The 26,284-nt window shown below is 55.1% G+C and overlaps 1 protein-coding gene across 7 annotated transcripts in view; it reads left to right on the top strand.

Moving 5' to 3' along the window:
- KIRREL1 (kirre like nephrin family adhesion molecule 1) overlaps positions 1 to 26,077 on the top strand; it is a 101,839-nt gene extending 75,762 nt beyond the window's left edge. For 4 of the 7 annotated variants that reach the window (XM_067728272.1, XM_067728271.1, XM_067728268.1 and 1 more), the window contains exons 2-15: positions 3,863 to 4,012; positions 5,833 to 5,982; positions 10,896 to 11,053; positions 12,998 to 13,148; positions 14,191 to 14,296; positions 14,445 to 14,593; positions 14,784 to 14,911; positions 15,604 to 15,778; positions 15,869 to 15,969; positions 17,636 to 17,834; positions 19,124 to 19,231; positions 19,397 to 19,536; positions 20,123 to 20,200; positions 20,452 to 26,077. In XM_067728272.1, the coding sequence (XP_067584373.1) occupies positions 3,994 to 4,012; positions 5,833 to 5,982; positions 10,896 to 11,053; positions 12,998 to 13,148; positions 14,191 to 14,296; positions 14,445 to 14,593; positions 14,784 to 14,911; positions 15,604 to 15,778; positions 15,869 to 15,969; positions 17,636 to 17,834; positions 19,124 to 19,231; positions 19,397 to 19,536; positions 20,123 to 20,200; positions 20,452 to 20,928 (2,139 nt within the window). In that variant the 5' untranslated portion in view covers positions 3,863 to 3,993 and the 3' untranslated portion in view covers positions 20,929 to 26,077. The remainder of the gene's footprint in view (positions 1 to 3,862; positions 4,013 to 5,832; positions 5,983 to 10,895; positions 11,054 to 12,997; positions 13,149 to 14,190; positions 14,297 to 14,444; positions 14,594 to 14,783; positions 14,912 to 15,603; positions 15,779 to 15,868; positions 15,970 to 17,635; positions 17,835 to 19,123; positions 19,232 to 19,396; positions 19,537 to 20,122; positions 20,201 to 20,451) is intronic. The other 3 variants (XM_067728269.1, XM_067728270.1, XM_067728274.1) reach the window with 3 other exon arrangements.
- The last annotated feature ends 207 nt before the right edge of the window (positions 26,078 to 26,284 follow it).

Genomic DNA, 26,284 nt, shown 5'->3' on the forward strand with positions numbered 1-26,284 from the left:
TGTGTGTGTTCTTGTGAGATCACTGATGATGGTTCCTGGTGCCTTCTTGACATGTACCCTTTGCATTGGTAACGCCACCTCTGCCCTTCCTGTTGTGCCTGTCAGATGCCTGCACTCATGGCTCACTTTCTAGGCTCTCTTTCTCAGCAATCCCCGTATCCCCTCTTCACCCATACCCATCACTGCACCAGAAACTTCCAGAGTTCTGTTTCCCCCCTACCTGTCCCAGCTCTGCTCCACACTCCCTCCTTCAGGGAGCCTCCCAGGAGTGCCCCCAGCACCATTCCTCCCCCGCCAGCCGGGAGAGCCCTTTCCCGCCCCTCCACTCTCCTGCCCTGTCTGCCTTTACCGCGGTCTGTGAGCCTGACCCGGGGAACGGGGTGTTTTGCCTCCTTCCCTCGATGGGGTTGCGCAGGCAGGACTGTTCACTCAAGCATTTGCTCACTCTCACTCCATCAATCCACAGACATATTCGCAACACCTGCTGTGGGCCTGGCTGCCAGGCCCTGTGCTGGGTGATGGGACTGGTGCTCTGAGTGACACAGTCCAGACGCAAGGAGTTTCCCCTGGGCTGGGCAGGGGTGGGCAATGCAGCGTGGACCTACTATAGCAGAGGTGGGAAGTGAGTACAGAGAGCTCTGAGGGCATGCAGGCAAGCAAGGAGGACTTCACAGAGGAGGTGACTATTTGAATCCCAAGGGAAAGGGAGGGAGCAGTGTTCTGTCCAGGAAAGGCCTGTGTAGGGACCTGGAGACAAGGAGAAAAGCCTGGAGTGGGCAAAATAGGGAGAGTGGGACTTGGCCATGGCAGGCTTGGGGCTTCCTCTTAATCTTGATCCAGGTCAGGACAACCCGTGGCATCTGGCCTCTCTCTCGGATACTGTCTTGGCTGCAGGGGCTGTTTTGGGGCCAACCAACATTGCTTACCTCTTTTGCAGGCTCAAGATCTACACGGCCTTTCCATCAAGTTAAATTCCTGAGACCCCTTGTTTCCCCTCCTCTCTGGACTCTCTTCTGGGTTATTGCTTCCATTCCCCCGTCTCCAAGTTGCTTCAACCAGGCCTATGCCAAGAGGCACCTATTTCAAAATCCGCAGGACGACAGATACCTTCTTTGTCATGTCATTGCTCATGTTTCCACCGGTCCCTCTGATTATCTAACTGCCCAGGATAAATAGGGTCATAGCTACCATTCCGTGGGCACAGGCAAGGGAATGTACCAGGCATGTCATCCAGCTCATCCCATTTAACTCTTCAGCAGTCCAGGTAAGCGTCATCATCCCCCAGTTTACCAGTAAGGAGAAAGAGGCTTAGAGAGTAACTCGGCCATGGTCATACTGGTAGGAAGTGGCAGAGGCACTATGCAAACCTAAGTCTGTTTCCTAAACCTCTGCTCTTAAAAGGGAGTTTGCAATACTTAGTCTAGACTTGTCACAGGTACAGGCGAGCACACGGAGGAGGCTGGGATGGGACAGTGACAGCCCAAGGTCACACCACTCCTCCCTCCGGCAAGATGCCCATCGCTGACTCTGACTCCATCCTGCTGCGGGATGAGCTGCCTCCTCGCTCCCAGTGGATGGAACCAGCTTCTCACTGTCCTCAGGAGACTTCAACAGGACACCAGGGTGTCCAGGCCCCACGCAGAAAAGCTGTGAATATAAATTCCATCTCTGAGCCAGGGCTCACAGGCCACTCTACTCGCAAGCCCTTGATTTGGGCTCCGGGGGCTGTGGGAAGGAGAAACGTGAGTGTGGAGAGTTCGCAGCCTGTAGCTGCACTAGAGAAATGCGCAATGGTATGAATAAATTTGAATAATAATGAGGGCAATGCCTGAATTAGTAATGCCAGCTTACTCACCTGACCCACCCCTCCCCCAGGATCTCAGCTCCTGCCACCCTAATCCCAGGAAATAAGGGTGAGCCTTTTCCTTTCCTTTAGAAGACATGGATGGGCCGTCAGGTCAGCAGAGTTGGGGAGCTGCTGTTTCTAACTTCTTGACCCCCTGCAAACCCAAAGAGCTGGATTTGCACACTTAACCAAAAGAGGCTGCCCCTTTGTATTAAACCATATGCTTGCATCAGTCCACTCCTATCTGCGCCCCCTCTCTCAGTCCTCTTTATGTGCAACTACCAATCCCGTTGTCGAATGTCCAGGGAGGTTCAGAGTGAAAAGACAGCATGGCCCTTGGCCTTGAGGAGAGGTTCCCATTCTAGTGAAACAGATAGGGCAAACACCGTCACCCACCAGCTGCCTTCTACCCCATGGCAAACAAAAGCGTGGGCATAGACTGATAGCGTGAGACAGGAAATGCCATGGATAGAACTGTGACAGCAGGGCTGAAAGATGGGACAAGCTGGAGGTAAAGATCAACCTAGGAGGGCTTCCTGGGTGAAGGGAATGTGAGGCAGGTTTGGAAAGAAGGGGAGAGATGGAGCTGGAGGAGGAAAAAGAAGAAGGGAGGCGATGAGAAGACGAGGGTCCTGATTTTGGTGTCTTAGAGGGAGGTCTTGGAATGGCGGGGGGACAGTTCTGTTTGCTTACACACGGGAGTGATGGAGGATCAGAGAGATTTTGCAAAGCTGGGTTTGGGAAGAGTTGGATCTGGGAACTGTGGTCTCTGCAAAGACTTGGGAGCTGAGGAGGGAAAGAAGGGGGAGGAGTCCCCAGAGTTCCGGGCAAAACTGATTTGGGTTACAGTGTGTGACAGATTGGGGACGTGCATGGGAAGCCCCAGACCTCTCCCTGTGCTGTCCCGCAGCCCCTCCATTTCCTGGGGCCCAGCGCGGGAAGCTGATGGTCACAGCATGGTGCCAGGACTGCCCCACCACCGGGCTGACCAGCGTTGGCTGGAGTGGGTGGGTGGGAGCAGTGGGGGGAGAAGAAACCCGCAATCCAATTCCCTGCTCCATTTAGGCTCCACAATTAAAGGCAATTACTCTGCAGTTCTCTGATCAAATGCTCCCGGCCGAGCTGCCAGTGGGCAGCCATGTGTAGCTCCCGCAGCCAGAGGGAGAGCGGAACAAAGTCACGTGGCCTGTCAGCTCCCACGGGGCGGGAGGCTGGGCGTGAGCAGGTGTATCCGTGTGTATGCACTCATGCCCTCGGAGCTTGGGAGCAAGGGGTGAACACACGGAATGGGGAAAGTGTGCAAGAAGTGGGTTCAGAGCTACTTTGTTTAGGATTCACCGTCATCCAGGAAGCTTATGTGCGTACATGTGGACGTGCCTGTCCCGTAGAACCTGCCTTTATGTACCTGATGTGTTCAAGGGGAATTGTACCTGGCATAGTTGTACACACATGCGCGACCTCACGTTGGCCACGTACACAAGTCCAAGTAGGGGTACGGTGGTATATTCATGTCTCAGGAATCGTGGGGGACCGTGGCATCACCACAGCATGTGTTATGAAGGTGCCACCCATTAACAGGGGGCTGGGGGCAGGGGAGCGAGGCTCAGGATTTATCCCTGCTCTGTCCTTAACTCACTGGGCGTCCTTGGGAAAGGGAGCGTCCTCTCTGGGCCTCAGTGTCCTCGTCTGTAAAATGAGAGGGTTGGACTAGCCTGGTCTCTAAGGCCTTTCCGTAACACTGCACCACTTTCTCTGCCTGCTGAGTACTTCAGTTCCTGAAACCCATTCCCATGGGCCACGGAGGGAGGAAGCAATCCAGGGCGAGCACACGGCATCTTGGAGGGAAGGGGTTGAGGGTGAAGTGGGACGGGGGCTGGAGGGTCCACCTTCCCAGCCTTCAGCTGTCTCTCTCGGGCCCGGTGCAGGGTGGGAGTGGAAGCCTGGGAGGCTCGGCCTCTTAGTGGAGCCCTCTGTCCTCACTCATCTCCTTACCCAGTACCGCTTTGGCCTTGCCAGGGACCCAGACCCGCTTCAGCCAGGAGCCAGCCGACCAGACTGTGGTGGCTGGACAGCGGGCCGTGCTCCCCTGCGTGCTGCTCAACTACTCGGGGATCGTGCAATGGACCAAGGATGGGCTGGCGCTGGGCATGGGCCAGGGCCTCAAAGGTGAGTGGGCCATGCAGCCAGCCAAGCGTCCAGACTACCCCATCTTTTCATCCCTCCCCCACCAACAGAGACTCCTGGACCCAACATCCCTTCGTTCCTCACCACGTTTCTTCTCTGTGCTCTAGCCTCCCCTCTCCCATTTCTGTGTGAGTCAGTCTCCCTGCCTCTCCTCTCGAGCTCTGTCTCCACTGCTTTCCAAAACCCACAGCTCTGCCTTTCCTCCTGGCTGTGGACTGGCTCGTGAAAGGCCAACGGGAAGCCTGAGAGATCAAGAGAAACCAAGAGACCTTTACGTAAGAGAGCTTCAGACAGACAGACACCACAAGGGGAGCTGCAGGCAGCCAGGTGAGGCAGGAGGTGCTGGGAGACTCCAGAGCCCCCCTGCTCTTGCAGGGGGAGGACACAGTAACTTCTATGTCCTATGTTCCATGCCAGGCTGGCTTTGCTCCAGCCTCTCTCCTGCCCCATGCCCAGGCAATGTCCTCTCAGTGGTCACAAATTCATTTTACTATCAGCCTGAGCACTGTATTTATTCATTCATCAAGCCTTTATGAAGCACTATGGAGCCCCTGCGGAAACAAATATAATGTGCTGGGGTGGGGAAACCCTCCTATATTCCAAAACAAGTAAAGATACTTTTGGAAAGGCCGCCTGGCGGAGTGGATGGGGAGTCAAGACCTGCCTCTGCCTCCTCCCAGCTGGGTGACCTTAGGAAAGCCACTTCACCTCTCTGGACCTTAGTTTACTACTGGGTCAAACAGGCATAATAGCCGTGGGTCTGCCTGCCTTGTAAATGCGTTTGCGAGTTTTGAACCCAATGAGAGAATATGCTTTGTGAAAACACATTGCCCACTGTAAAGCGGGGTAATGGTGAAAGTAGGGAGGGATGGTGTATTTTTATTCTTGTTGTCGTCCAGGGTTTGAGACTATTTGCTGTGGGTTCCGTGTATTAGACCAGGTAGGGGAAATTTGTCTGTATAGAGCCATCTGTATGAAGGAAGGAGATGGGGCTGGCGGACCTATTGATGATAGAAAGAGAAAGAAACAGGGAGAGAGAGAGAGATCAATAGATACGGAGTGAAAAGAATCGATAGCCTCTGGACAGAGGGAGATGGTGGGAGGGAGCTGATGGTGGGGACCACGAGAGAGGAGAACAGAGTGTGAGGGGGTGGGCAAGAGCCTGGAGGACGGAGGGCGAGGGAGACTGGATTGCAGAGGCCAGAGGCGTGGCTTCTGCAGGGGACGGGACTCTTGGTTTCGGGGCTCCTTCAGGGAGCTGGCAGGACCCTGCCTCGTGCATCCCTCCCTAGGCGAGTGGTGGTGAGACCTTAGCCTGCCTTGGGCTTCCCTCTGGCCCTGGTGAGCTCATGTCTGAGCTGCGATGGCCTATATTTCTTAACGCCCACACACCCTCCCCTCTTTCTCTCCTTTTCTCCCTGCTGTCTGCCTTTTTTTTTTTTTTTTTTTTCCTCTCTCTTTCCTATTATTATGAGAGACATTTGTCTGCAAACAGCTTCGGAGATTTCATCTGCTTCTGCTCATCTCCCCCTTCTGCTCTCCCCCATCACTCCTCCTGCTTTGTGGCTCGCATCCTCACTGTAGGAGGTTGTGACGTCACAGTGTCTGCATGAGGACCTCTTCCTCGTCAAGGGCCCCTGGGGGGGGGGTCCCAGGAGAGGGTGGAGGGAGGAGTGCTGGCCCTGGAATGGGATGCGGACCCTGACGTGGGGAGAGGAGGCACCCTTGTGGGGCAGGGTGGTCCAGGTCGATCCCCAGGTTAGGGCTGGGCTCACCTGGGCTCGCCCTTTCTGTTCCTGCAGCCTGGCCACGGTACCGGGTCGTGGGCTCTGCAGACGCCGGGCAGTACAACCTGGAGATCACAGATGCCGAGCTCTCTGACGACGCCTCTTACGAGTGCCAGGCCACGGAGGCCGCCCTGCGCTCCCGGCGAGCGAAACTCACCGTGCTCAGTAATAACCCCCGACATCCTGCAGGGCCCCCAGCCTCCTGTCTCTGTCTCTTGGCATCCTGGCTGTCCCCCCTTCTCCAATTTCCTCTTTTATTTCCCAGCTTCTCCCTCTCTATTCCTGGCCTCATGTCTGCCCCCACTGTCTCCCTAGCTTTCCCTCCCCAAATCCTTTAAACTTCTTCCGAAGCCAAGTTCAGATAGAAGAGGAAAAAATGGGCATGTGGGCACCCACTGCTGGACACGTGGACTGTGTGAGCTCTGGCATCCTCCCTGCCCCTGCCTGTGCCCAGGCCACGCAGGGACGGGGCTCAGCCTTCTGGATACAAAGCTCTCCCCACCAGAGTGGGGGCATGTTGACCATGGGGACCGGGCCTCTCCTGGCAGATGGCTTGTTGGAAGCTTCTCCCTTCCTCTCCCTCTCAGCTGCCTCGGAGCCCCAGAAACTACCCCCTCGGCTCCTTTTCCTTGAACTCAGCCCCTCTTCCCTTCGCTCCCTCCTTTCCCCGCTCAGCGCACACCCCTTCTTCCCTGCTTCACCTAGAGCCCTCCTCAGGGAGCAGGGAAGCAGGACGGGGCTTTGAGGGCTGAGAGCGGGGGGCGGGGACGGGGCGGGCAGGGGTCCTGGCTGAGTCTGCAGGAGCTGCTGGAGGAGGGCTCGTCTCGGAAGCCGAGCCCCCCACCCCCCGGCTGCTGCCCACGGGATACAGAACAGATGTCCCTCTATGGCAACACCCAGGGCCATTTGCATAATGAGGGGATTCTCTCCTGCGCGCAGTACGGAACGAGGCCAGCTCTGACACGCCTTCGCCTCCTCTGTTCCGTGCCTTCCCCTCCCTGGCGGTACCTCCAGCTCCATCAGTCTTTCTGTCTCCCTCAAGCTCTGGTGCTCGGGCTGGGCCTCTGCCTCTGCTCTGCTTGCCTCCGGCCTGGCTCTGTCTGCCTGTGACCCTCTTTCTTCCTCTTTGTCGTCCACTCTGTCCCTTTATTTTTTCCTGCCTCCACTTGATCTGTCCTGCTCCCTCTATTTTCTCTCCCCAACCCTGAAATCATTGAAGTGGGGGACGCCCCCAGGAGGGATGGAAGGAAAGGAGGGGGGAGCTGAGATGAGTGAGTGTGGACACAGGGAGTGTTCTTACTTGGGGGAGAAAGGTGAGAACATGACAAGTCATCTGAGTGTGGTGGGAAGAGGCCTGGAATGGGAGTCAGGAGACCTGGTCCATTTTGGCACCATGACCCGGAAGAGGTCATAACCTCTGGACAAGTTTCTCATCGGTAACATGGGCTGCCAGCTTTTTCTTAGCAACTGCCGCTTTGCTTCTCCCTGAGCAGGGAGTTATAAACTCCGAAGGTCTGGGCAGATGTGAGGTGTCAGAAGAAGTGAGGACTGGAGGGACCTGACAGCCAGTTTCTCTGGATGCAAAGACCCTGAAGGACTAGGACTCAGGGCTGGTGGATGACTCGCTTTTCCTCTCCGGTGAGGACAAATGGGAAGAATTAACAAGAAGCAGGATGGAGGTTAGGAAGCAAGAGTTCGCTAACCACCAGGGCTATAAGCATGGGATGCCAAGACATCCACTTCCATGCCTCGTTGGAGAGTGTATGAGCCCCGACACCGGACCAGGCATTCCAAGGGAACGTGAGATTCTTAGGAGACCTTCTGTCTTTTTCCCTCCCTAACTGCTTTGGCTTGGATCCTGGAAGGTGCTACTTCTAGAGTGGAGAACTCCCATTCTAATGAGGGGCCCTTGATACTCTCCCTTCCCTCTCCTACCCCAGCACAGAGGCGGAGAAATAGAGAGAGATGAGTAGAGGCCAACCAAGCCCCCAGATTTCCCAGGAAATTCATAATGGCATCCAGTGTCTTGGTTCAATCAGGGAAGGCTTCCTGGCAGAGGAGAATATCGATGGGAACCCTAGATGGAGGAGTACCTTGTTTACAAAAGCTTGCGAGTCAGCGAGGGAGGAGCTGACTGGCTTGTCCGCAGGGCACAGGGTGTGGGCCTTCGTAGCGTGTCTGAGTGATTTAGGTGGATGAGGGGAACGGGAGGAAGCCCCAAGAGTAAAAGAGATGAAAGATGAACCCGGCTACTCCTTTCCCCTCCCTCCCCCTCCTTGTCTCTCTGGAATTCTCACACTCCCTGCCTCCTGCAGCCACGTGGAGGCACTGAGAAGGCAAGACGTCTGTGCATCCTCCCTGCTTACCTGCTTACACACAGCCTTCGTTCATGGCAGCCTGGGGCTCAGAGACGGGGCAGGGCCGAGAGTGGGCTGTGTTCACTGCTCAGAATCAGCCTCCCTGCACACGGCCAGCCTCGTCACCTCGCCTCCCCTGTAGCCATGCCCCTCAGTGGCCCACCCCAGCCCAGCCCAGGTCACAGAATGGCCTTTCATTCTTCCTGCCTCAGGGCTCGGAGAAGCTGCCTCCCACTCCCTCGCAGATGCGCAGATGCGAACGCAGGCATAATATTTATCTACAGACCCATGGCTCCCTCATTACTCACAGCAAGAACTGCTCGAGTGCAGTGGTGATGGGCATGGCTTCGGCGGGCCTGGTCCACACCCAGCCCTGACATTCAGCTCACTCTCCTGTCCCTGAGCCTCAGTACCTTGTCTGTAAATGGAGGTTAATGGTATTTACCATGAAAGGATTAATGCAAAACACTTTGTGGTGAGGATGAAATGAAATCGTATATACGTGAGGCGCTTGAGCTGACATGGGGTGGGCGTCCAGTGAATGGTGGAGATGCCGTCGATCACGTTACAGTTTACAGTCGGCTTCATATCCTTGGTCTCCTTTCACCTTCACAGTAACGACTCTGGGGGACAGATGTCAGTGTGCTTTTTGAATTTTACAAACAAGGAAGCTGAGGCCTCAGACACATGTACATATTGATACACAGATTTAAGTCACAAGTCCTAAAAATGTGTTCATAAACATACACAGGGACACACGCCTAACTGAGCATGGTAGTGATGGATAAGCAGACACCTCAACAGCCTTAATTTCCTTCTTGCCCCAGATACGAAGAGAAAGGTGGGCTAGTGGCAGAGGAGACAGGTGGGCGGCCTTCCCTGAACAAAGGGCGAGGGTCAACCTTACAAGGGAAGGGAGAGCCGATGCAAGGAGAAGCCTTCCCCTCCTCTGCCCATCCAGAACTGTCCCCCTGGGGTGTGGCAGCAAGGTGTGACCTTGGAGGGGCCCACGCAGACCAGGAGACCCCGAGTGGCGGCTCTTTATCCATTTCTCTCCTTTCCACCCTGTTTGCAAATCTGCGCCCATCTGGCATTGGAGCCAGGTACAGCTGGTGAGCAAAGAGGAAGAGCCCGGGATTCAGCAATCATTCACCAGTCAGGAGTTGGAGGCACTGCTGCCTCTTGTCCGAGCAGTAAAGTGAACACACTGCACACATCACGCGCGCGTGCCCTGCACACGACAGTGCATGTACAGCCCTCATCTGGCCTTCATGAGGGCCCCGGGAATGAGCACCGTATGTCTCTGTTGAAGAAACTGTGACTTGAGGGCTTCACCCAAGATCACGTGACACATGCCAGGATTTGAAACTGGGGCAGCCTGGTTCTACAACCCATGCTTTTCACACCCTCCCACTCTACATGCATGAGTTGAGCAGAGTCCTGGGATGGGCTACAAGTGCTTCCTTTCTCTTAGAAATCCCAGCATGGAGACTGTCATTTCATAAACTACAGGACCGTCCTGCCCACAACTGGACTCATGGGCCTCCCAGGGTCTCCTCTCAAGGGTTCCCTCGGAAAGGCCCCTCTGAGTCTTTCTGGTTTTTCCCAGCAAAAAGCAAACAAAACCCTTTCACATTGCTGGCCAATGAACATGAGGTGGACCGGGAATCAAAATTATAATCCAAACCCTTCTGCCTTTATTTCATCAATCACTTAGCCACTAATTCAGCTAATATCCCCCAGGATGTGCTATCAACCAGCCTCTGCACTAGATCTTGGGGCTTTAAGAGAAAATAAGAGGCAGCCCCTGCTCCCAGGGAACTTGCAGTCTGGTTCACCTGAGCATTTAGAAGCCTATGGGAATAGGACAGGGAGAGACCCCCCTACTTCCTAGTATCAGACATCTGGTGGATTCAGTTCCTTAAGCATTTAGCCAGAGCCTGCTTTGGTCATGTTCTAGGCACTGGAGACTGTATAAACATTAGTGAGATGGAGTTCCTGCTTTTTCAGGGATGACGGTTTGGGTTGGGGAGGGGGCATGGATAATCATGTTAAGTAACGCAAACACAAGGTAGATAGTGCTTGGAGCTCCAAGTGACAGGCTGGGAACCACTAAGGTGGTGATTGTGGGGGATGTGGCATGGAGGGCCCTGTGCAGCAGCTGGGATGTGAACAGGATGGACAGCAGTTCAAGAGAAGCCCTGAGGGAAAGAACACCAAAAACGAGACGAGGAGATGCGAAAGTGCAGGACTTGGCCTGAGGAACCCTGGACGGCAGGCAGAGAGGCTTGCAACTCACGCCCATGGCAGCTGGTAGACATGGAATGTGTTTGAGCAGGGAAGTGGCACAGTCTTACCTGCTCTCTAGAGAAAATAACCTGCCAGCATGACAGATGGCTTAAGGCCACCAGGGACTGGAGGCGGGGAGTCCATTTCGGAGGTTGCCGTGATAGACCCCCTCATCTGGCTGCCCCAGGGCAGAGGCGCACACAGGAGGGAATGGACATAAGGAACTCCGTGGAGGTAGCCACCTTTCTGTGCCAGGCCCCCCAGGCCACAGGAGCAACAGATACAGTGATTATAAGTTAGGGGGTAAGGATGGCCCTGCCCTGCCAAGGGGTGGACATGCAGAGGGAGAGATGCCTCCAGGGGCAGGGGTTTTGGTCATACGGGCAGCGTTGGCTGCATCCTGGACTGACTCTGCTCTGCTCTTCTCCACAGTCCCCCCGGAGGACACCAGGATCGATGGCGGTCCTGTGATTCTGCTGCAGGCAGGCGCCCCCCACAACCTCACGTGCCGAGCCTTCAACGCCAAGCCTGCTGCCACCATCATCTGGTTCCGGGATGGGACGCAGCAGGAGGGCGCCGTAGCCAGCACGGTGAGACCCTACCTGTTCCCCCAGATCCTCCTGGGCCACATCCCAGTTCACCTTTCCTTTCCCACATGGATCTGACCACAGACTCGGGGAGACAGATGTGAACAGGGGCCTCAGAGACCATCTGGTCCAATCCTCCCATTAAACAGTTGGGAAAGTTGAGGTCCGGAGAAAAGAAGTGAATTCCCAGGTTCACAGGGCCAGTCAACAGTTAGCAGAGACTAAGAATAATGCTGACAATAGCTACATTGATTAAGCCCCTACTGTGTACCAGGCACTGTGCATGCTAAGATCTTTATGGACGGTCTCTCTTAAACCTCACAGGAGTTTCATAAATTAGGTGATATTTCCAACTCACAAAGAGTGAACTGATGGTCAGAGAGGCTGAGTGACTTGCCAGGGTCACAAAGCTGACATGCTGCAGAGCTGGGGTTTGTGCCTGCGTCAGAACGTGACCTCTCGCTACTGAGCCCCTCGACTTTCTTCCCCCAGCCTCTAGTTGGTATGTGTTCCCAGTCGGCGCAACTAAGAGCTTGGGGAGGCAGGGATTACGTGTACATGTTATAGATGAGGCACCTGTGGCAGAGAAAGACATCAAGTTACTTGCCCGGGATCACACGGCAAAGTTGACGGTGGAGCTGGAATTAGAATCCAGATCTCCTGTTTGGAGCTCCTCCTGTCAGCTGGGGACAAGCACATATGTACCCAGCCCTTTGCTAGATGCTTCAGGAGACAATTCTCATTGAGTGGAGAGAGAATGCTCACCTGTGTGCCTCGGAATGTGTGGCCCCAGGGAGTGAGTACCCGGATTAGCTCTGCCCTTGACGCTCTGTATGACCTTGGACAAGTCACTTGTCTCTGGCCTTCGATTCACCCTTTGACAAGTGGCAGTTTGGCTTCAGTGGTGCTTAACTTTTTCACTACCAAGAACTCCGTTATTTTTTTCCTCTAGAGCTTCATGTTTTGAATATTTTGGCAACCAAACAGACTGATTGGTTAACGGCCATTTGTCATCCACCCCCCTTTTTTGTACTCGTTAAAGACACGATGGAGCTTTGAAGCAGCAGGAGGGGGCTGGTGTTACTGCACTGGGCTGGTGCTGTTCCGGTACCACATCGGGCCCAGCAAGGATGCCTATATATTGCTGTCAAACTGTGGGCCCCTACTTTGCTTAACAGTATGGTTTCCCTTAGGCAGTGTACAATATGGAAAACAGCCCGAGTGTTCCTATGATCATGTCCAGGGACCTCAGGTTGGATATCACTGAGCTGGTATGAGATTTTGAGCCTGTGAGTCCCTTCCCTGCCCTCAAGGAGTTTACGGTCTAGCAGGAGAGACCCAGCGCTGAAACACACATGCACGGTGCCTAAGAGGCAAGGCCGGATGTGACCAGAGCGGTGTGGAGGACAGACTGCCTGCAAGGGGCACAAGTTCAGGCTGGGGAGAGAGTCCTGAGGGCTGGGATAGCAAAGGAAGACTTTCCAGAAGAGGAAGGACTTGGGTTGGACTCAGGGGATTCCAGGAATGGGACTCAAAACCGTGGGGAAAACTGTACAACACAGAGAGTGAGCTCTAATGTAAACTATGGGCTTTCATTAGTATTGCTACCAATGTTGGTTCATCAGTTGTAACACATGTATCACACGAGTGCATCATGTTAATTAATAATAGGGGAAACTGGGGGGCTAGAGAGGAGGGTATACAGGAACTCTCTGTATTTTCTATTCAACTTTTCTCTAAACGTAAAACTTCTCTTAAAAAAATCATAAAGTCTATTAATTAAAAACTAAACCAACCCAAACCTGGGGAGGCGGTAGGGGCTGGGGGAGGGTTGAGCTTCAGGTTAAATACCCGTCCAGCAAGCCAGCTCTGAGCGGGTCACCCTGAGAGCAGAGGAGGGGGCTTTTAGCTTAACCGTGTCTCCCACCCTTGTTTCCGCCACCCCAGGAACTGCTGAAGGATGGGAAGAGGGAGACCACCATCAGCCAGCTGCTCATCAACCCCACAGACCTGGATATTGGGCGTGTCTTCACCTGCCGCAGTGTGAACGAGGCCATCCCGAGCGGCAAGGAGACGTCCATCGAGCTCAACGTGCACCGTGAGCAGGGTCCTGGGGTGGAGGCAGGGATCGTGGGGTGGGGGGAATGTGCCCCTTGAGTGGCGTCCTGGGAAGGAGCCTGGGAAGGGTGGGGTGGGGGCAGCACCCTTTGAGAAGCACAGAAGAATCCCCCAGGCGCCCTGGGACAGATGCTCCATTTCTTCATCGTCTTGGATTCCCTGGTTTGAACCCTGAGGGCTGGTAGAAGAGGCATCAGCTGTGAGCCAGGCAGTTCCCGGGTTTAAACCGTGTGACTTTGGGCAATGACATAATCTCTCTGAGCCTCAGTTTCTAATTCGGTATACGTGCAGAAAATAAAATGCAGGGCTACAATCCCTTATCGGAAATTCTAAACCAAAAGCGCTTGGGTGGCAAAACCTGAACCGAGGCTCTTCGTAGTCTTTTATTTAACCCACTTAATTGGAATAGCTATACATTTCACTGCAGATGTATTAATGCGTGTGTCTGTGGGATATTGCCCAGACTGTGCTGGGGGTCTTACACAGTAAACGGTCTGTGCCCACCGTTACCTTTCTAACCGTTGAAATATCCCAAATTCTGAAACACATCTAGTTCCAGGGGGTTCAGATAAGGGGTTGTGGACCTGTACCTGCTTCTCAGGGTTGTGAGCATTAAGTGAGATATAGTGTAAGGGCATCTAGCATGGAGTATGCTACTTGGTAAGTGCTCAATAAACTCCCACTCCCCAGGGAAGGGTGGGAGAGTGGCAGCAATGGGAGAGATGCCCCACCCCCATCCCGGTCAGTGAGCCTAACGAGCCCACACTGACGCCTAGTGGTCACATCCGTCAATACACCTTCTGAGTCATTTGTCCCTCTGGTATCATCCTTGGTCGTCACCCTAGCCGGCCCCTAGAGGCTCCTGGAATAAAGGTGAAGAAGCCTTGTTTATTGGAGCTGGTACACTGCAAAGTCAAATTCCCGGGTCACCACGCGGGTGAGGTCTGAGTGTGTGTGCTAGAGAGAGAAAAAGAAATTTGAGGGACAGAAAAGACCCTGACTTCCAGTCCTCTGCTTTGCAGACCCTCCTACGGTGACCCTGTCCATTGAGCCACAGACGGTGCAGGAGGGCGAGCGCGTCGTCTTTACGTGCCAGGCCACAGCCAACCCTGAGATCCTGGGCTACAGGTGGGAGGGGCAGGGGCTGGGCACACTCTGGGGAAGGATACTGGGCGGCCCTTGAGGCCAGGAGTGGGGGGCTGAGGAGGACAGGCCACTGGACGTGAGTGAGGGGGCCCCAAGGCCTGACCCCGCTCTGTGTTGCCTGTTCCCCCAGGTGGGCCAAGGGGGGCTTTCTGATCGAAGACGCCCACGAGAGTCGCTATGAGACGAATGTTGATTATTCCTTCTTCACGGAGCCTGTGTCCTGTGAGGTTTACAACAAAGTGGGAAGCACCAATGTCAGCACTTTAGTCAATGTCCACTGTGAGTAGCTGCAGGGGCGGGGTTGGGGACAGAGGGCCGGGGCTTTAAAGGGCCTGGGGTGGGGTTGGGGGGGCTCCATGAGGCTGAGGGGGCGTGGAGAGGAGGCCGGACAGGAGAAGGAAGAGGACAGAGATTGGAGCTGACCCCCAGGGAGACTCAGACCCTCACGGGCTGTTCCTTTCTACCTCAGTTGCTCCCCGGATTGTAGTGGACCCCAAACCCACGACCACAGACATTGGCTCTGATGTGACCCTCACCTGTGTCTGGGTTGGGAATCCCCCCCTCACCCTCACCTGGACCAAAAAGGACTCAAACATGGTAAGAAGTTTGCTGCCTCTCCGGGATGCTGGAAGGAAGGAGCCTGGCCACAGGCTGGGGAGAGAGGGGGCAAAGGAGGTGCAGCATTATTTTTCAAGTTGAACCTGGGCTATTTCCAAGTTCTCAGGATTTGGAAGAGAAGGACGGTGCTTGCAGTCAACCCCACCCTCCTCGGCAGACAGCTGGCCGCTGCAGTGGCAGTGGGAGGGACGTGATGACCTGTGGGGTGGGAGGGGGGCAGGGGCCCTGAGTGGAACTGCTGCAGTGGCAAGAGACCTGGTACAAGAATGCTGCATAGGAGGGTGGAGAAGCTGGGATGACTCACTAGAGGAAAGAAGGCTGAATTGTGCCGCTCTACAGCGACCTGCCTTGGACAATTTGGGCCACAGTTGCAAAAAGAGGGATTTCAGAGTGAAACTTCCTACCTCATTTGGCACTAGAGAAGCATTAGAACAGATGACCAGCAGCGGCTGCATCCTCTGTACAGATCGACGGCAGCCTCGCCTGCCCTCCTGAGCCTCCACCCACTTCTGCCCGCTCTTATGTAGAGATGATGTGTCTAAATGCCAACCTGTTGAGAGTCGGGGGATGGACCAGATAGACTCGGGACCCTGTTCCCTTCTGGGAATTCACTTGTGGCCCTTCCTGCTTTCTTTCCAATGCCTCCAATGCGGGGGCCCACACGGATCTAGGGGCCCAGGCCTCCTGGCTCCCCACCCGAGGCTGCTCTCTCTGCCCAGGTCCTGAGTAACAGCAACCAGCTGCTGCTGAAGTCGGTGACCCAGGCCGATGCCGGCACCTACACCTGCCGGGCCATCGTGCCTCGGATCGGAGTGGCCGAGCGGGAGGTGCCACTTTATGTGAATGGTGAGTGGCCTGAGGGGGGCGGGGGGCCTGTGAGGGGGAGGCAGGCACTGGAGGTCCCAGCTGGCCCTGACCACGTCTTCTTACTTGCAGGGCCCCCCATTATCTCCAGCGAGGCCGTTCAGTACGCCGTCAGGGGTGATGGTGGCAAGGTGGAGTGTTTCATCGGGAGCACGCCACCCCCAGACCGCATTGTGAGTGCTGGGCCTGGCCCCGGGCCGGCAGGGCAGCCGTTTGCTTCCCTGCTTGTCTCAGCCTCCTCCCGCTTTCCCCAGGCCTTTCCTGCGCCCTGTGCTTCTCATCCTCTGACGCTGTCCCTCTGTCCCTCTTCCTGTTCAAATGGCATCTCCTCTCTTACTTGTTGTGTGACCCTGAGCCAGTTCCTTGTTATTGGGAACCTCAGTTTCCTCATCCGTAAAATAGGGGCAGTGATCCCTACCAAACAGGGTTGCCGTGAGAGGCGATGTGGCAACACGTGTGAAAGGGCTGGTGGAGCCCCCCTGGATATGCTGCTGGTTCCCCTGGGCTTTCACGCCTGCTCTCTCCTCTCCCTCGTCTCCTCCCCTTTCCTCAGCCTCCCCATCTCTTCCTTGCCCTCTCCTCTGCCTTCTGCCCCTCCGCCCTGCCCCCTCAGTTCTGTCCCACCCTGTCATCCCCTCCTCTCCCTTCTCCTGCCTTTCTCCTCCTACCAGCCCCCATGCCGCTCTCCACCCCCCTCTCTCTCCCCCACACCATGAACCATTAATTCCTCCCGTGACCATTAACCGTCAAACCCCTCATCACATTTAATGACCATTTGGCTAACTCCACGGCTGCCCAGAGACACTTCATTACCATGGCCACCTGGGCAGCGGGCGGCTTGGCTCCCGGGGGGGGCTTTCCTTGCAGAGCTAGGAGGACTGATGCCTGGAAACGAGCCAGTTCTCAGTGGCTCTCCCTCCCTCGGGTTCCACTCTGAGGGAGGGGGACACAAAGCGGGGGGGGATGCCCCGGCTAGGGGGTCGGGGACGGAAGAGCCTGGGAGAGACAGCTCTCCGGTGCCAATTCCCACTCGTTATAAGGGTCTGTGGATGGGTCTCCAGAGCCAGTGGGCTGTGTAGGGCCAGCTGTGGAGTGGTTAAAGGTGAGGTTGAAGGTTAAGTTATGTTTAGTTAGAAGCTCAGACTATCGGAGCTGGAGGAGAGCTGGAGCAGAGCTGGAGCACTGTCTGCCTCTAGCCTGGTCCTCTCCTTTTCTAGGAAACTGAGACCCAGAGAGGGAAGGGGGGGCTACACAGGGCTCGAGGGGAGAGTCAGGCCTAGAGCCCAGGGTTCCTGGCTCTCCACCCAGGATTTGTTTTACCACATCCGGGGTCCCACATGTTGCTTCATTGGATCTGCTGGGGTTGGTACAAAAATAGAGATTCCCAATGAAAGAAGCCTGAATTCCAACTTGGAGAAGGTGGGTCTCTGGGACAGTAGTCGACCGTCTTCTTGGCCTGCTGGCTTTCCGAATAAAATTGCTCTCCCTTGCCCCACCAAAGACAGCAGCAACAAAATAGAGATTCCTGGGCCTCTCCCCCGGAGAGTCAAATGAAGGAGATAAGCCCCGGGAATCTGCATGTTAAAGAGTGTCTCTGAGCGTATTTGAATGGTCCCAGCACATGTCGCAGGCATGTTTGGGAGCCGCTGCTTCTCCTAGACTGTAGGTTTGATGCCAGGGTTTGAGGCAGCAGGTGCGACGTGGGCTTGTTTTAGGGCAAGCGTGGGGCTGGACTTAAGAGCACATGGGGTGAGGATGTGAGGATGCCTGGAGGGTGGGTCAGGTGTTTCTGCCACCTGCCTCCCTCTTCCTCATCCTGTGCTGCCCTCCCCACCCCAGGCATGGGCATGGAAGGAGAACTTCCTGGAGGTGGGGACCCTGGAACGCTACACGGTGGAGAGGACCAACTCAGGCAGCGGGGTCCTGTCCACGCTCACCATCAACAACGTCATGGAGGCCGACTTTCAGACCCACTACAACTGCACAGCCTGGAACAGCTTCGGCCCAGGCACAGCCATCATCCAGCTGGAAGAGCGAGGTGACAGCAGTGCTGGCTGTGTAGCCAGGGCGCAGGGCAGCCTGGGGACTCTGCTCCCTCTTCCCTCTGGGGGCACGGCTCAGAGAGACAGCTCCCTCCTGGGCCTGCCCACCAGAGCCTGGCCTTGGTGCTCAGTTGGAAAACCCACTCGCATTTTTAAACATTTATTGAGCATCTGCTATGTGCCAGCCACCCCCTCTAGGAACTGCAGGGACAGATGTGAATGAACACAGTCCTTGCCCTCCGGGAACTTTCAGTGCAGTGGAGAACTTACAGAGTGGTAGCAAATGACTTCAGATGGAGAAAAATGAAATGATCTGTGAAAGGGAGTCACACTCCCTACCTCACTGGGTTGGTGTGAGGATTAAATGAGAAGATATTCATGAAGTACCTGGCATAGAATAGGTGCCCAGGAAGCTTCGGTTCCCCTACCCCTTCACGAATCCTTAGTCTGGTAGGAGACACATATTCCCTCCCTTAAGGCACTTCTAGTGTGATGAAAGAGGCATCACGCCTTTGACGTTTTTGGAAGCTCCCAACTCTGATGAGGAAAGAGCTCCCCCGCTCCTCTTTTGTTTTTTAATGAGAACTAGCCATTTGACATGGGAGATGGGGGAAAATAACTGGAGGTCCCCTCGAGTCTTTCTTAGCTGAGGACACCAGCAAGAGCAAGGGGTTGGTGGAGAACAGAGTAATAGAGTGAGGCGGGACTCTGCAGGGAAGGCTTTCTGGAGGAGAAGAGACTTACATGGATCTGATCCATCCAGGACAGCCAGGAAGGGAGAAGAAGCTGGAGGCAGGATTCTTGGGTCCTTCTCATCTCTGGGGAGCAGGGGGAACCAACCAGAACCGTTTGAGCCCTGGGAGGGTAGGTACAGGTGGAGCGGTCACAATGGTGTGTGTGGGGAAGGCAGTGAAAGAGGTCAGAACACATGGCAGATGGGAGAATGTGGGGACAGCTGATCTCAGACAAGAGCCCAACCCAGGAAGGAGAGACCAGCCTCGCAGACAGGTGGGCTGCAAGAGAGGGCCAGATGGACCACCAAGGCCAGGGTCAAGCTGATCCCAGTTCTGATGAAGCTGTAGCACGGGTCTAAACCCAAACAGTGCCGACTTCCTCTCAAATCCCACCTTGACTTTAACTGAACACAGCTCAGCTGAAACATAAAACCTGGGCACGATCCAGGGGCGCACGGAGCTCGGCTGTCCTCACCTTCAGCCAGCACTGAGCTCAGCTCCTCCGTGTGCCCCCATCCTCACCCTCCCCCTCTTCCTTCCCTCCTCTGAAGAGGTGTTACCTGTGGGCATCATCGCCGGGGCCACCATCAGCGCAGGCACCCTGCTCACCTTCTTCTTCATCGCCTTGGTATTCTTCCTCTACCGGCGCCGCAAAGGCAGTGAGTATGGGCCCTGCTCAGGCCGCGGCCCTCCTGGGGGTCCCCAACAGGCAGGGCCTGGGAGAGGTGAGGGGGTTGACAGCGGCGCTCCCCAGGCCAGGTGGGTCCAGAAACAGCCTCTGCAGAGGCTGGCAGAAAGCGTCCAGGCTGCTCCTCCTGTCCCAGGTCGCAAAGACGTGACCCTGAGAAAGCTGGACATCAAGGTGGAGACAGTGAACCGGGAGCCACTCACCATGCATTCGGACCGGGAGGACGATGCTGCCAGCGTCTCCACGGCAACCCGTGTCATGAAGGCCATCTACTCCGTAAGGGTCCCTCCTCCCTGGCCCAGCTCTCCCCACACTCTTGGGACCGGCTCCTGCCCAGCTCACCAATACTGTCGCTCTCTCCTCCCTCAGTCATCCTACCTTGACCCTGCTCCCTCCCCCATATGCTCAAACACATACATATATGTGCACATGCACATTCATGACCACATTCACGTGCCCACGCTCCCCAGGCTAATTTCCCTCCATTACAGGACAGGCAGGTGGGGCCTGCACAGGCTTCCTTCACCCCAGTCTCCGCCTACAGAGTGTCAGAATTGGAAACCCCTAGAAGTTTTCTGGCCCAACTGCCTCATTGCTCAGATGAGGAAAGAGCCCCAGAAAGGGGCAGGGACATACCCAAGCATTGCATGTTAGCGACAAAATTGGTGCTGGAAGCCAGGTCTCTGGCCTCTTCCCGCCACATCCCAGAGCCTCTGCTGGGAGAGGACACAGAGTTCAAGGCTGCCCATGACCCCAGACCCTTCTCCTTAATAGGTGACCTCTGGGTGTGGGGATAGGGTAGACAAGGGAGGACAAGAGCAGGGTGTCCGTCTCCTGATGCCCCACTCTTGCTGCTCTGCAGTCCTTCAAGGATGACGTGGACCTGAAGCAGGACCTGCGCTGTGACACCATCGACACCCGGGAGGAGTATGAGATGAAGGTGGGAAAGCGGGGAGGGGCCCGCGCACGGGGGCTGCTGGGAACGGGGGCTCTGAGGGCCTGCAGGGTGGAGGTGAGGGCAGGTTTGGGGAGGAGCGGTCAGGAGGTTATTGAGGAAACAGGAGGTGGGGAGCTATTGGCTGAGAACCCAGGGCAGAGCCAGAGAAGGAGTCCCAGAGGGCCATGACGAGACGACACCCTTCCCGCAAGAGAGACTCCCCTTCTCCATCCTCTTCTCTCATTGCCCCCCAGGATCCCACCAATGGCTACTACAATGTGCGTGCCCACGAAGACCGCCCGTCTTCCAGGGCAGTGCTCTATGCTGACTACCGTGCCCCCGGCCCTGCCCGCTTCGACGGCCGCCCCTCTTCCCGCCTCTCCCACTCCAGCGGCTATGCCCAGCTCAACACCTACAGCCGGGCCCCGGCCTCTGACTACGGCCCTGAGCCCACACCCCCAGGTCCTGCTGCCCCAGCTGGCACCGACACCACCAGCCAGCTGTCCTACGAGAACTATGAGAAGTTCAATTCCCATCCCTTCCCCGGGGCAGCAGGGTACCCCACCTACCGACTGGGCTACCCCCAGGGCCCTCCGTCCGGCCTGGAGCGGACCCCGTATGAGGCATATGACCCCATTGGCAAGTACGCCACTGCCACGCGATTCTCCTACACCTCCCAGCACTCGGACTACGGCCAGAGATTCCAGCAGCGCATGCAGACGCACGTGTAGGGCTAGAGCCTGGCCGGGGCATCTCTGCGGGGCAGAGGAGAAGGCTCTCACAGCTGTTCCCTGATATTCAGGGGCATTGCTCGTTGTTGCTCCCGTCCTGGACCAGCCTTCCTCCTCCCACCGTGGCAGGCGGGGAGCAGGTCTCCCGGAAACACCCCGTCCCAAGGATGGTGCTCTGTGCATGCCCCAGCCTCCTGGGCCTGCCCTTCCCTCTTCTTCGGGAGGATGTGTCTCTTCTGACCTGCACTCTCGCCTGGCCCCAGCCTGGGGACGGGGAAAGTGAAGGTTGCGGAGAGCAGAGGGGGCACTTTTTAGCATTCCCTTTCTATCCCACCCCTCTGATCTCCCGTGAGTAGACAGGGGGTCATGTGGAGATGAACAGGCTTTGGCCCAGGGGGCATGAAGTGTAGGGGTGGGTGGCTGTGGTACAGATAGGCGGAAGCGGGATAGCCTGGCCAGTCCGTCTGTCGTCTGCGTTCATACCTTGGATGCATCTCTCCCACCTTGGGACTGCAGAAAGGACCTTGGATTTATTTTAGTCCTGGCGCCGAGTTCAGATCCAGCCCTCCTTCAGCTGGCAGTAAAGTGCCAGTCGTCCTGGCCGCCCATGGGGACACCTGTCTGTCTGCCTGCAGAGGGATCCAGGTATGTCCCGTAGTGCTGCCCCCTTTTGCTTCTCTTCTGTGCTGGGCCGGCCAGATAAGCCAGGGGGTCATGATGGAGAAGGAAAGGTCAGGAACCATGTCCTGAGTCACTAGCCAGACAGCAGGGGGCTATATAGCAGTTTCCAGAACCCACGCTAGAGTGAGCCCCCCCACGCCCCCTCCCCTCCCCAGTCTGCCCCACTTCCTGGCTTTAACTCTCTAGCATGCCTGGGGAGTGGTGGGGTGAGGGTGGGAGTGCTATAGGCTCTTTTTCAAAGACAACAAAAAACAATAAACACCTCATTTGGAGAAAAAAAGCAAAAAAGCTGTAGGGAGTCCCCCGCCCAAATACAAGTCCCAGTGGAAAGGAAAGGGGGCATCTGTTCTTCACCAGATTCCCAACACCTTCCATTACTCTTTCAATCTCGAAGCACTTTGAATCCATTTTTAAACATGCAGGCGGTGAGACCTGTCATCCGATGGGCCCTGATAGGACAGGGAGGGGGCCTGGCTGTCATGCTCTGCTGTCCTACCCTAGGGCCAACCAGCTGGTTAGAGAGGCCACCTTCCCGGGGCCATGGGAGATGTTCTCTTTAGACAGGTTTTGGTTTGTTAAGCGTCTGTTTTTTTCTTGGACCAATCAGATTCCTTCTTCCAGTTTCAGTGCCTTGAGTGTCCAGCTTTGGTTGACCGGCCCTGGGTGGGTGGCTGCGCAGGGAGCCGGTATTGTGAGTGCAAACTCACTGCCAAGTGTTGCAGAGTTTAGGGGACAGACAGGTGAGGGGGCCTGGTAAGAGGAAGGGCAGACCTGGTAAGGTCACGCGGAAGGGCGCTGCAGGCAGCCACGGCCCAGGTGGCCCCCCACGCCCACCCTCACCTCCATCTACACACGTGCATGCACGCACGCTTGCACATGCATTCCACATTCTCAGCCGCCACCTCCTGACCAAAGAGAACCGGCGCTCCAAAGAGAACTCACTCCCCTGCCCCGGCCTCCCCTTCCCAAGAAGCAGGGTCTGCTCTTCCCCTTGCTGGGCCCTGAGCAGGCGGGTCCTCTGTTGCAATCCCCAGAATGCGCTTTGCCCTTTCTCTTGGTCGCCGTTCATTAGTCATGTTCGCTTTAATGAGTTACATGCCCATCAGTCACGGGCCATCGCCACCTTTGCCGATGGCTCTGTGGGGTGACATTCCTCGCCATCCCTTGGCTGGTAAGGACCCGCTCATACCCAGGAAGAAAGTAGTTCCAGTTCCAGCCTCTCAAACTGCCTCTGCATCCTCCTCCACTTCACCGGGGGCAAGTCCCCAGGACCGGCCCTTCCAGAGGCATCACACAGGCTCCCAGCGCTATTCCACCCTCACCCCTGGAAGCTGACTCCTTCCTGCGGATTCCTTTTCTGTGAGCTCAGTGACAAGGTCTGTTAAGGGTGCAGGTTCCTGTGCAAATTCATGCATGTTTTGATGATTTTCACAGAAGCCATGGGTAATCTAAACAGTTAAAATCTAAAGATGGTGGCTTTTTAAACAGGAATATTCCAAAAGACATTTACTTTTGTTAGGGGTTTGGCCACATTCGCTTGTTTACTCCTTCTTGGTTTTAGTGCTGGGTCCATTCCGTTGATGGAGAGGAGGAGGCCCTGAGGTCACTCGGTAACTCAGCTGACACTGCAGGAACCATGGGTTTTGGAAGCCAGATACAGAGCCACTTCCCTGTTCTCTGTTCCTTAACACGTTACAGTACCTGGGTATCAAGCAAGCACCACGCGAGGCACAGGGAGACGTCAGCGACCAAGGCCATCTCTGCCCTCTGCAAGTTGCGCTCTGGTCTGACCAGAATCTGAATCGGGACCGACCTGTTAAGCCAGTAGAATTGCTTTTCTGGGGAGTGGCAGGTGCCCTTGAGCATGGAGGGTTGCCATCTGAGGCTGGAGTCCCCCAGCATGGTGCCTCAGGACTTGATGTGGTCACTTTGGTGATCCTGACTGCCTTTGCCATTTTAGTTTCGGTGGGAAGAGCAAGGGGCCAGGAGACGTGGGACCCAGTTCTGAAGCTGCCATTTACTGAGTGACCTTGGCCTAACCTCTTTAGGTTCATTGTCCCCTATTTTCTGGTCTTTAAGATGAGGCGGGGAGAGTTGCACGAACCTCAAATTATCCTGCTCTTGCTGCATTCATTTGGTGAGGTGGAAGGGCCTGCCATCCCTAGCAAGGATTTGGGAATGGTGACTGAGCAGTGGAGAGACGGGAGAATTGAAAGTCTCTCATATCTTGAAAGAAGCTTTCACTATGGGCTTCATCACCTTGTCAGAAGTGTTGTGAATGAATTTCCACTAGAAACCCCTTGATCCCAAACAGCAACAAAAAACATATCCTAAACCTCAGTGAAACTGATGTGGGGTTATCCTTTGGCCATTGTGCTGCTCCCCACTCAGAACCCTGACGGTTTTGCAAAGGTGTCTCTGGCTAGGTCAGGGCATGGTGAGTATCCTTCGCTGTGCACCCAGGTTTCAGGCAGCCTTCTCCGCAGGGAGAAATGAAAGCAGCCACCCTCCACCCCGGTCCTCGGGAACACTCCCGCGGCCTGGGGACAGCCAGCCTCACTTAACTGAGCAAGGGGAAGCCTGCATGCTAAGGTGCCTTGAGCCAGAGGGCAAGGCGTGAGAACAGCTGGCCTCTCTGCAGGAGCAGTTCGGAAGGGCAGCTGGTAGAGTGAAGAGGGAGTCCGGCAGCTTTTGACTTAAGTTCTGGATCTTGAAGAGGTTCTTGTGATTCTGGATGACCCACAGTCTCCTTGTGGAGGGCCCGGCTTGCATCCTAAATCCCAGATCCCTCCAAGTCTAGCCTGAAAGTATGCATGAGGCAAAATCCACCATAAGTCAGAAAGGAAAGCAGCCAGGGATGGGAGCAGCGCTATACTCTCACAGATGTCCTGCACGGGATGAAAGAGGTCAGTTTGATTTCCACCCCATCCCCACCCCGTCTCCAGGCACTGCACCTTCTCCTTGTCTCAGCAGGTGCTGCTTCCCTTATCATTTTGAGGGCAGCCTTTTCTGATTTACAGGATGGAGCCCTGGAGTCTCTTTCGCCTTGGTGCCCTCCCATTAAATGGGTGGCGTTCTGTCGGGAGCCACAAATCCTGGGCTCCTTCAAATGGAATCAGATGGTCTCTCAGTGTACTTGACCCATGTACATAGCGGTGTTGGGCCATTCGGGTTTGGAGAAAACCACGTTAAATCCAAGAGCCCAGTTGCACTGAACTGGCTCGGTCACTGCCTCACTCTGCCGTGAGGGTGGTTCTCTCCCCACTGCTGCACGCCCAAGCAGCCCAGCCTCGGAAACCTGGCTTCTCTGCCAACTTAGTGCTATGTGTCCTGAGTCAGGTCACCACTCTGTGCCCCTACGGGCCCTTCTGCATGTCGAGGGAATCCCCTGGAAGGCGTTAGTGAAGCTTCTGACCCCTAAGGAGGTGCTAATAGAACATTGAAGTGCACAGACCAAGGGATGTAATTGGAAAGGCATTTATTTTTGTGAAGAGGCTATAAAATTAGCATTTAAATAACCCATCCCCTTCTCCCTGCCTCCCCTTATCCCCCCATGATGCCTCTCCTTTCCTGGAGGCCAGCCTCTTTCTGTAAGTCACTGGCCTCACTCATCAACTGGGTCCTGACCTTCCACTTCTGTGCTGCTGGAAGAGGATGGAAAGATGTGTGGCTCGGCAGACTCCTCAATCTGGCAGATGGGGGGGGGGCAGAATCCCATTTTCTTGCATCACTGTGAGGGAGCTCCAGGCCCTGTCCCTGGAGGAATAATTGCTGCGCAGAAGTCACAGGCCATACTGGGTGGTTCTGGTACAAGCCTGCCCTTAAAAATAATAACAAGAATGATAATAATAACTCTGTTTGCATAGAGCTATCACTCATTCCTACCAATCTCCTGTCCCCTGATTCTGGCTTTTTGCTGTCCCCAACCACTGGCCTTTGCAAGTGTTGGTGGGCCATGGGTTCTTCTGTTCACTTCTGGGGATCATCAGATGCTTCCCCCTGGGAGTACCCCTAATTCTGGGGAGAGAGCAGCCAAGTTGCCAATACAATCAAATTCTCGACGCAATCTTGCTAGCAATAGTGACCCAGGAGATCCAGCTGCTGCCTCCAATTACGCCAGAATGAGGCCCAGGGCTCCCTGTGGTCCCCTTTTCTACCCCACTGTTCTTGGGATTACAACCACCGCTTCTGGCTCCAGTACAATTTTCTCCACCCAAACCCTGATAATAAATGGATCCATGATGATAATTAAGAGAAGAGGAAAAAAAAATATTATTTTTGTTAGGACAAACCATCGTAGATTTTTAGCAATGTGTATCTGTGTGTCCCTCACACTTTTTCCTATTCTGCCTTTTTTCATTTTCCTTTTTTTTTAAATATTATGTACTATATTTTTAGTCTCAAGCACACTATATATTATATATATTTAATTTTTTTATATATATAAATATAAATGTTTTAAAAAGTACCATGTTTTGTGTTGTTTAATGCACGAGCAACTCTACTTACTTAAAAGCTTGCCTGATTCGGGGTGAAATGATCTAAGTTGGAGGAAAAGATAGATTTTTGGATTGAGATGGCAGAGACGATACATTTGTGTCACCTCCAGGCTGTGGGGCAAACACATTTTATTCACCAGTTTGTGTCTGTTGCAGAAGCCTGAGGCCAATTATGG

This window comes from Pseudorca crassidens, chromosome 2, assembly GCF_039906515.1.
Source record: "Pseudorca crassidens isolate mPseCra1 chromosome 2, mPseCra1.hap1, whole genome shotgun sequence".
Classification (NCBI taxonomy): Eukaryota; Metazoa; Chordata; class Mammalia; order Artiodactyla; family Delphinidae; genus Pseudorca; species Pseudorca crassidens.